The 10,977-nt window shown below is 36.4% G+C and overlaps 1 protein-coding gene across 1 annotated transcript in view; it reads right to left on the bottom strand.

The window, feature by feature from the left end:
- Window positions 1-718: 718 nt before the first annotated feature.
- Window positions 719-10,977, bottom strand: part of LOC121855460 (tubulin-specific chaperone E-like) — a 24,814-nt gene continuing 14,555 nt past the window's right edge. Inside the window, exons 11-12 of the mRNA XM_042350400.1 lie at window positions 9,051-9,277; window positions 719-3,642 (exon numbers count right to left, since the gene is read on the bottom strand). Of these exons, the coding sequence (XP_042206334.1) occupies window positions 3,547-3,642; window positions 9,051-9,277 (323 nt within the window). The 3' untranslated portion in view covers window positions 719-3,546. The remainder of the gene's footprint in view (window positions 3,643-9,050; window positions 9,278-10,977) is intronic.

Here is a 10,977-nt window from a genome sequence, read left to right as displayed (position 1 = left end):
GACCCCCAAACTCCACTTTTTGACGACACACAACTATGTTGTAGTAAAAATATTATCTTCACTTTATGATGGTATGCACACACAATTAATAATTAAGAGAAATATCAATAATATTAGGTTTTTTAACACTTACATTAGTAGAAAAAATGGCTGGGCACACGGGGATGGGGGGTTGGTTCCGAGGCAGAGGGCAGATTATTGGCCCTCACCTGTATCACCTGTATCAATTGTATCACTATCCACCACAGAGGCTTGCAGGGCCTCTTTGTCAAACCCCTCAAAGTCCATACAAGTCCATATCCTCACTATAATTATCACTATCACTGACTTGGGCCGGCTGTGGTGGGTGGCGGGTGAAGAACTCGGTAATGTTTTGATGACTGGGCGACCTTGTGCGCATCGTGCCCGCGCCGCTTCCCGCGTATATGAGTAGATGAACCGCGTTAAGTGAAACCGCGTTAAGCGGGGTACAACTGTACTTATAATATGGCTTTCCCCAGGTCCTGAACCTCAAAACATTAAGAACAAATCACTCAAGTCAGAATGCTGCATGCTAACATAATACTGTACTCTATTTGGCTTCAGGACCAATCATTCATTTATAATTCTTTTTGATATATACTTTTTTAATACTTCTGCACTTGGGAAGTACAAAAACAGCAATTCACTTTATTTTTTACACATAGAATGAAGGAATAGTAATAAATTATAAAATAAATTGCTTTGCAGTCATTTATTATGTTATCAAGTACCTTAAGTGCATCCTTAAGTTGTAAGCTTGTAGATAGTGCTAGGTTTCTTCTCAAAACTTTGTCCTACAACCAGCTGATTAAAACACTCGAGTGTGTATACACTAGGACTTGACTCAAATCATAGTTCCATAAGTTTTAATAAATTTATCTATTACTGTACAGTACTGTATTGTATTCTATGAAAAATACTGTTGGTTTATTTTACATTAGTTTTTTAATGCATTTAATATTACTCTTTACACCAATCATCATCATCATTTTATGACCATTCTCTATGTTTGTGTGTGTTAGCTGTGATGACCTGATGGTTGCTCTCCAGGCAAATAAATTTAATGCTTTTACAACTACATAAACCAGTATACAATACAAGTACGGTACCTGTCTTGGTGCACTTCAACATCCACATACTTGACATCCATGATTTTGATTACTCACAATGACTTAAAACATACAGTACAAATACTGTACCATTTTAACACCAGTGGTAAGGGGTTTCAACAAATTGTGGTCTGGAGGTTAAATATGGCAAGGTATTCCAAAGCAGATCTAAAATAAATTGAAGTATATAAAGAAAGTCATTTAATAATTACAGCTATACTGTACTGTACTTGTATGGTACAGTACTTCTACTTTACTATAATTTATACTCTTTTTCTCTGGTTAACTCACCAGCCAGTTGAGTGGTCAGTCTATTCTCAGTTATGCACTGTTTGTAGGTACTGGGTATATACGGGCACGTGAATGTAGCTAAAAGTGCCAGCGTTGGTCAAGTCTGGTTAAATAAACTCATACTCAGTGCAATCACAACATTCATTGGTAGATTATTTCCAAGAGTTCACATCCCTCACTCCAAAGAAGTTATAGTTCAGACAGTTTTCTGTATTTGTGGCTTCATTAACTTGAGGCTGTGACCCCTAGTGGTGCTGCCATCCGCTAGCTCCGGATATAAATGCTAGACTGAGTAATGTCCTTTGAGGTGCACATAAATTGTTTCTTGTGTTCCAACAAAAAAAATTAAACTAAAATACAGGTAGCAAGGCAAAAATTAGCATTCAGCATTAGGATAAGTGCATAAAAGCAATAATGCACCCAGCCCCTCAACTCTGTCAGCATCTGACATACCTTTCTGAATGAACCCTATAAGTAAAGATGTCATTAAACACTTTTAATGCATTTGATCTTTACATTCCTGAAGAGTCATCTATGAAAGTCTTAATCATGCCCCAAAGTGTAAAATAAGTGCTCAAAATGATTCTGATACAAAGATAAAGAAAACATTGATGCCTTTTTGTGAAAATTTAAAATTATTCAATAATGAGTGGATTAAAACCACCATCATCATTGGAAAGTTCAAGTAACGTTTTTCTTTTCACTATATCTTTACTGTATTTATTTATTCTTAATTTATAAATTTTTAACACCTGTGGTTTTGAGGTTTATGGCACTCACTTGAATGTTGAGGTCCACCTGTCCTCAAGTGTTCTTATGTTTAACTTTTCCAGTTTCCTGTACTTATTTTTTCTATGCAGAAGATATTGACAAAGATCTTTGTTTTAAATAAAACTGTAAACGTCCTTGAACCAAATTCAGTACTGTACAGCAAGATCTCATATTTTGCGCGATTTAATTTCGCGTTTTTGAATTTTGCGAGCACTACCTAATGTAACCAAGTCTTATATTTGGCATAAAATATCGTGAGTTTGCGAGATCCATCTAGCTGAACGCTGTAATATTTTATGTTGCAGCATAACTATGTTTTTTGGTAACTGGCCAGCCACACACTCCCTCCCCCCATGTGTGAAGTCAGGGCATACAGGCAGCAGCCACACACTTCTCTTGAGCCAGTTTCATGACTGCCTGGATGAAATGTGCCACCTTTATACTGTACCAGTATATGTGAAGAATACAGTAAATAAATATAATTATAATAAGTAAAATAAATAAATACCGGGTTGCCATTTGGCAATCATTTCACAGGACACGAGACAGAACAGCTGGCCACCGTCTTGTATGAAGTCATAGCCCTCGTAATAGTTACTCCCGCGCCATGCTACCGACTGTTAGGGCTGTTATTGTATGCTTTCTTGGGTGGTGCTACCACTTGTCGAGTCAGGATAATGGCCTCTACCTCTACTGGACTGGTGCTGGTGGGACAGATCCACCTAAGCAGCCAAATAAGGAAAAGGAGAAGCGGGACTATCATAAGGGAGTTAAGTTTGCCAAGTCTCGATGCAGGATAAGCAGCATGTGATAAGTTACTTGAGGAAGGCCTAAAAACTCGTGAGATAAGAAAGATTACTGGTTTTCCAGAAAGCACAATCAGGTCAATAAAGGCAGAATTTGTATCATTTGGAGGTTATAAATTGGAAAATCAGAGGTTGATGTAGAGTGGCTAGTCTATAACATTATTTTTACCATTACTTTTTGTACAGTATTTGCATTTGGCGCAACTTTTCCAGTCTATATTACTCGCGAAATACAAGATCTTACTGTACTCAAATTTGAGGGAGAGAAAGGACAGAATATTACAAATGATTCAATTTAACACCCCTCTGATAAAGGACTCACACTGAGCAGTCTACTGCCTGTGGTATAAGATATTGTCTTGCTCCCCCTACACCCCATAATAAACATTACAGCAGGTGTTAAAGTCCCTATACAGTTTTCTCTCATTTACCTCCATTATACATAATAGCATACATCTACATACTGTAATTTTACATTACATTATACAAGCCAGTGTGTGTATATATACTCACATAACAATACCAGCGGTAGCAACGCACACATAATATTACCACCTGACAAGCAGTATGTCTCCTGTACTGATGGAATAAAATGCTATTTCTTGCATGTCATTGTCCATTGGAATTTCAAATGTTTCTCCACCCTGAAATTCAAGAGGGATAATAAATTTCATGTAATTATAGAAACAGTACAGGTACATAAATAATGAAAAAAAAATCAATTTGCATTGCTACAATTGGTCAAATCCTATACCCCTGTACTGTAATGAGAAAAAAGCAAACTGTGATTAATATATTAGGGACTCCTTATTAATTTTTCATCTTACCAGAGTAGCTAGCAATATTACAGTACATGTAAACAGATAATCATGTTTTATCTGTAAATGTTCTTCAAAAGCCCTGGCAGTTGGCATTTTTCTCAATTACATTTGACTGTTTTGTATTTTTTTCTGTACTCTAGAATATAATATATGAACTAATCAAATTAGTTAAAAGTTTATTTACTAACTTCAACATTAGACACTGTGAAAATGTGTGACTAAAAAGGACAGGGAAGATATCTTTACAAACAATGTTCTGGCATGGCTCATGGCTGATGATGATGCCGTGGTGGTCAGTTCCAAGGGGATACAATGAGTTCTGCTATAACGCGTGTTTTGATAACGCGAATTTGCTCTAACGCAATTTATGAATTAGGAACGATATTTGTATAACGCGAACGCTTGTTTGCTATAACGCGATTTTTGCTTACTATTTCTCCAATTTTGTGGTATTAACTGTGAATATGGTAAAGAAGAATATCTCCAAGAAGTGTTCTGGTGATAGAATTCCCGGTGATGATCGTAAAAGAAAGGATATAACACTTGAAGAGAAGCTCGATTTTATCAACCTCAAAATCACCCTTCTCCCCCATCAAGTTACATTCATATTTTTTCAAGGTAAAGTGTTACATTTACTGTATGATTTCATTATTAGATATGAATGTAACATTTATTTAGACTGCTATCCTTTGTGTTCGGCTAACTACTAAATTTTTTCCATTTCGAGTAATCTGCACCTAACCCTATTTTCTCCATAAGCCCTGTTATTTCTATTACGCGATTTTCTATAACACGATATTTTACAAGAACACAATTATCGCGTTATAGCAGAACTACCTGTACTATATATCAGTGCACTGTTTACTGCATAAATATATTTCAAGTACATATTAGAATTACAACAAATGATTTTATAATAGATGAGGAAAACAAAAAGAAAACTAATTTGATATACCAAGTGTCATCTGGTTTTGTGTTAATGGTAAATGGAACAATTTATGAGAACATGGTTTTGGCAATGTTTTTTGTTGTTTCTCAGCCATAATACATATTATTTCTGACCTTTGTAACCAAATTCCTTTAACTTATCATTTTGTTTTAGAGAAGTATATACAGTACAGCATCCTATAATTTCCTCTGAAAAAGGCATCAACAGTCTGTAAAGCACACGAACAGTCTTTCTCTCATATTTTTAATTTCTAGTCTCATGCTGACCGCAAATGCACTCTCACAACCTGGTCTTGACTACCCAACATTCAAGACAGATTTTATTAGTTTTTTCAGTACTGCACCGGTAGTTTAGGAGGTTTCATTGCATGGGTCTGTAGAATGGTAGATTGTAAAGGTCTGTAGACAACATACAGTAGTTGAAATGAGATCCCAAAAATTCCCAACTGTCATCCTCAAATTGGATTGACTAGAGATAATAAAATAACTAGACAACATGACACAAATTACAGAGTCCTGTATGTACAATGTTCTCTGGTTCTACAGGATCCATAAATGGAAGTTCACAAAGAAGAGTTCACCACATGTCAACTATGCTGATAAGATTTACCAGAGTTCCAAAAACTAAAAACTACTTGAGCTAGAACTCTCGCTTCAGAATAACCACAGAAAATACAGGAACAAAACTTAAGGAGAGGGTGACCTACTGCAACATTTGTAAGAAAAAGGAACACTATTTAGAGAAATGTTGGTTCAATGGCCAAAGAAATACATGGAGTCCTCATTATGCGAGTACAGTGCACTAATATCAGTCACTTCACATACACTTTTGTACATGTGCGTCGTCTGCATCATCCACTATTTTATATTTCCCATATATATACACCCATACTCTTCATTTTTTTTTTTAGTTTTATACAGTGAACCCTCGAAGATTCAGACCCTGTAAATCCAGATTTTGGAAGATTCGGACAAAAACTTTGTGGGTTCTGGGCTAAGAAGCCTCCCTAAGAAGCCTTCTCAAAACAGGGTGAAGGTAGTTTTAAGCTTAAAATTTTTATCTTATAAAATGTTACAGACTAATCTTGGCAGAATATAACTTGCATTGCTGGAATCCTTGCAAGATAGCAAATAATTTGAATATACAGTAAACATCACATAGTTTGCACAAGAGATAAAAAACAATTCCTTTCCTGCAGTATACATTTGAGTACAACAAAGTGTGTTGCTCAAAATGATGGCTTTTTCACAGGAAAAAGTCTGGATAACTAACCCAAGTGATCAGGATAATATGTACTGTATTTTTGGTGTTTTTTATATCATCATTTATCGTTTTTATACATTTAGTACATTCGCCGGAAGATTTGGACAGTTGTTTTTTTTCGGACAGGTGGCCCCCTTTTAGTCCGGATCTTCGAGGGTTCACTGTATTATACTGTACTATTTTATTTATTACTAAGCCACATTAGAAGACTATACAGTATTGTAATTTTGTTCTTCTCAAATGAGTACTGTATGGACAAGTGATAAACACGCTGAGCTACAAAGAGATGCTGGGTGAGTTAGCTCCTGCGAGAGAGAGAGACTCAAGTGTAAGGACGGCTCAGGGGGTCAGACGCATATAAGTGAGGACGAATACTCTGACACCCCATTGTACTGTATTGTATTGTTAATCTGTATAAGTCATTTATTGTCAATTAACAACCACCATAAACTGTATTTGGTTTTATTACTATACTTGTTAATGGTACTGTATTTCATGAAATTTCAAATTTTTTTCCAAAGAAAACATTTTTTTTTTTTTACCTTTTTCTTGGAAATTTATTTCCATTCACCCAAAATCTGATTTCCCCACATAAAATCCTGGATCCACCCCTGATATTTTGGGGACCTAATCCTTGAGTAACCAATAACAGTACACACAGACCACGCAGCAGTGACGGAGCTACGTATTTCACGGGAAGAACCTTTCTAGACACCTTGCCCATTGGTATCTGACCATACAAGAATATCCACTTACATTCAAACATCTTCTAGCTAGTGCGAAAGTAGTGGCAGACACACCATCTAGAAATGTAGTTCCAGTCACAAATCTCACAAATTTTACCCTTCGACGGTAATTAATGCCTTAGAATTGGGAGATTAAGTAAACCTTCCAAAAGTATCTCTGCCTATCTCTAAGTCTGCGCTACAACAAGATGTACTGCATCACTAAACAAAAATATCAAAGATGAAATATTCACCCTGATACATCATCCCAAACAGGGAATCCAGGGTAAGACAGATGTCTCACAGAGACTAGAAAAAAATATTATTGAAGAACTAAGCAAACTGACATAGAGCTACATATTGCGAAATGCTTATCATGAGTCCAGCACAAAGGAACTATTGTACTGTACAATGAAACCAGCTCCAATATTAGAGTATCCGACCTCAGAAGGACCACAGCATACCTAACTGACAGTGTATCACCAAGATCAGTCACTTTAGCATAAATATATTTCCAATATCATAAGTAAACAAATATTTTTGATAATATATTTAGACATAATGCAATAACAAAATTCACAAATTTATATAAAATACACATACTGTAGTAAATTAATGGATAAAGGAAGAAATTATTTTGAAATGAGTACCATTGTCTGTTTTTATACACTGTACAGTAGATCCTTGCCATTCGCAAGTTTGTGATTCGCGATTTTGACAATTCGCGGTAAGCAGATGGTGGCTATGGTAGCTAGCTTGCAAGCCTTTACCTGCAGCACAACGATTCACCCTATGCAGCATCTCATGTTGTACTCTCAAAATTTTAGTGTTTCTGTGTGAAATGGCCCCTAAAAGACTGTCTAATGTTAGTGCTAGTGATGCTAGTGGAGTGAAATGTAAAAGGCAGAATTTAGTGATGACCCTGACAAAGAAAGTTTTATTATTAGATAAGTTAAAAGAGGGTATGAGTGCTGCCACGGCTGATCAGTTGTTTGGTATAGGTATACAGTAGTGCACTAAGGTAGGGTAGTACAAGTTGCTATTCACGGTTTTGCCAATTCGCGCCATTTCTTGGAACCTATCCCTCGCGATTAGTAAGGGTCTACTGTACTCTAGAGAATAGCCATAAATAAACAGGACAGTGTGTGAGAACATTATTTTGACATTAAATATCTACTTTCAGTGATAAACAACACCACTCACTCCAATACAAATGACTCAACCCTTCACAGACCCATCTCTATGAATGCTTAAGTTTCATGATAACATTTCTAATGCTCTACAAGACATTTTCTTCTCTGCAGGAAGACCTCATCCACATAATTAAGCAGAGTACATCCAATTTGGTTTCCTTCTATGCTACTAAAACAAACTACAGTATATAATATTTTTGTTTTTGTAAGAGGCTTGATGCTACACCACTCGGCATAAATTCTGAAAACTACCAACCAATCATCACACTGCATTGAGATTTAGAAATCACTCCTACGTCAAGTCTTACCATGAAAACTTTGTCAAAAATTTAGCCAAAACTACTCCAATTAAACTTGAACTTATGTTCAGAGTGAGGCCCTACCTTACAGATGTACAGATAGCAACCATTCAGGTTAGCTTTATGCATTCGCAAATGTAATATTGATGTGACCTGTAGGCTGGGTTTGGTGCTATGGTGCTTTGCCTCCTCAATTCAGTGCAGATCGAAAACCATCAAAACAATCAACAACAATAACCATACCAGATCACTTTCAGCACTGCACATTTATGGGGATACTTCATTTATTTCCCTGTTCTATAGATATTATACTTAAACAATCAATGGTCTGATGAGCTACATTCAATAGTGCTATCATTAAATACTTTCCACCAGCCTAAAAGGACATCTAGGAGGGCCTTCAACTTTTTGTTGAAATTCCATTTTGCAGAACCTTCTTCCACAAAAGCTCATTTACACCTCAGACTAACAGTATGTTAGACTCCCTGCCACAGAGTACATATTTCCTGTCATATAATTTCCCTCAGCTCAAATTAACCTGTTTCAAATATCCTCAGTCTTTAGGAAACAAGAGAATGCCTCGGTAAACAGATTTGACTAAGACACTTGTCTCATCTCTCCCTGCATATTTTATGAAGAAAAAAAATTATTGAATGATCCATACACTTTAAAATAATGCTGAAAGACCGCAAGATAAAATGTATTTCATATCAAAATACTGTACTAGTTATGTATCAAGGAGTGGGGTTGTAAATTATCACTGTACACTATATACTGTATTTGCCATTACATAAAAACTCACCCTACTTGTAGAGTAGCTAAGCTTCAGATCAATAGCAGGATTGATTTTGAGGTGCCTCTTAATCATCATTTTCACTTTTGCCACTCTGGTTGATGGCAAAAATGATCTAAAGCAGGGTTCTCTTTCATCATCATCAAGAGTAACAATCTTTAATTCAATCTTGAGGTCTTTCAATTTCTGACTTTTCTGGTTAGTGCAGCCAGTTTCATCCACAGGTGAGCCAAGATCTGTAAAACACCAAAAGTTGTGAAAAAGATAAATAACTGCCTATACATAAGTGCAATTAGCCCCAGGGACATGAGGCTGGTATCATCACCTCTGTATTTTTGTTACCAAAATGAAAAAGTGAAGTAAATGAAAGTACATAACTGCAATGACCATGAATAAAAAGGAATGACTGGAGTTGTAATGAATGAAAGGAACGTGTATGTCCTGACATTGAGCAAGACAAAGTACAGTAAAGGGGAAAAGGAAACTTGCTCAGGATAAATGAAGGAGTAAATAAGTAAAGAATGTTTACACTGTTAAGAGAGAACAGAAGTGTTGTTTCCTGTTCAAGTGATGAAACACGGTGTTTCTTTATGAAATACAAAGCAGTCATTTCCAGAATACTATACATTAAGACCAAAACTTGGGTTATTATGATTAAAGAGCAGTATCAATACTGAAGTACAGTATACAACACCATTCAAAATTTGCTAAAGTTTAATTTCACCAACAACTGAAGTTCAAAGTTCTTTTCACTGATACATGAATGATGGCATGTAAAAATTAGTCCTGAACAGCTTTAATATAAATATAATGACCCAAAATAATTTTTTTAGGTAAAATTCAACTTAATTACAAGTAGAAGTACAACAGTCGTTCAAAAAACCCTAGGCATCAGGAACAAACCTCTGGTTCATTTCACAAACAACTTTTATTTTCAGAACTTTAGACTTTGAACAGAATTCATCATTCCTTCCAATGAATACAACGGAACTTTACCATAACAAGAAAAGCTACCAGAACATCTTATCTGGATGTTTGACAGTTTGGTGAGAGTGGTCCTGTCTTGATGGTTCAGGGGGTTGATCAACATAACCTTGCTCCCTCTCACACATCCACAACAGTTATTCAATACTGTAAACCCTTGTTTAACGTTGCCCCCGATAATGTTGTTTCATTATAACGTCGCTATTCTTTAGATACCCATAATTCGGATAACATCCCGCCGATTCAGGATAACGTCGTCACGGACTACTTAGTACGGTGCATCTTCCTCTCTCATCTTGGCGCGCTACGCTCTCACCCACGGAGCGTCACGGCGTCTCCAAATGTCGCCAGTCTTTGTTAAGCTACCACAGCGTTCATGCCTGTTTAAGTGTTTTTGCTCTTAATACTGTACTCTAATCATTCAAAAAGGCTTCCAAGCATCCATCAAGTGCTACTGATGCTAGTGTTGTGAAGAAGCAACGTAAGACCATTAGCCTTGCTACGAAAATGGAGGTTTTAAACTGGGAGAAGGAGCCACCCACTGGGTCTCAGTGACTTGCCACCCTCCTCCTCCACTCCACTACCCACCACACACTCGCTCCACCACCTCTGTCCATCAGTGAGTCCAATACAAAATGATTTAGTTTATTTATATATATACAGTACTATTTTCTATGTCATTGAATGTCTGTATATGTAATGTATTTTATGGGGCAAAGGAAGACTGGGGAACGTAACTCCCGTATTTTATTTATTTCTTATGGAGAAAATTAATTCATTTAAAAGTTGTTTCCATTAACGTCACGGTTTTCAGGAACGGAACCACGACGTTAAGCGAGGACTTACTGTACTTGCAAAACATGAATATAAAAGTGTTCAAGTGGCCAGGGAATTTATCCGATTTAAAACCCATTAAAAATATCTGGACCATCTTCACAAAAAGACTGACGAA

This window comes from Homarus americanus, unplaced genomic scaffold, assembly GCF_018991925.1.
Source record: "Homarus americanus isolate GMGI-L3 unplaced genomic scaffold, GMGI_Hamer_2.0 scaffold48406, whole genome shotgun sequence".
In the NCBI taxonomy this organism is placed as follows: domain Eukaryota; kingdom Metazoa; phylum Arthropoda; class Malacostraca; order Decapoda; family Nephropidae; genus Homarus; species Homarus americanus.
This window is presented reverse-complemented; position numbering and strand designations above follow the sequence as displayed.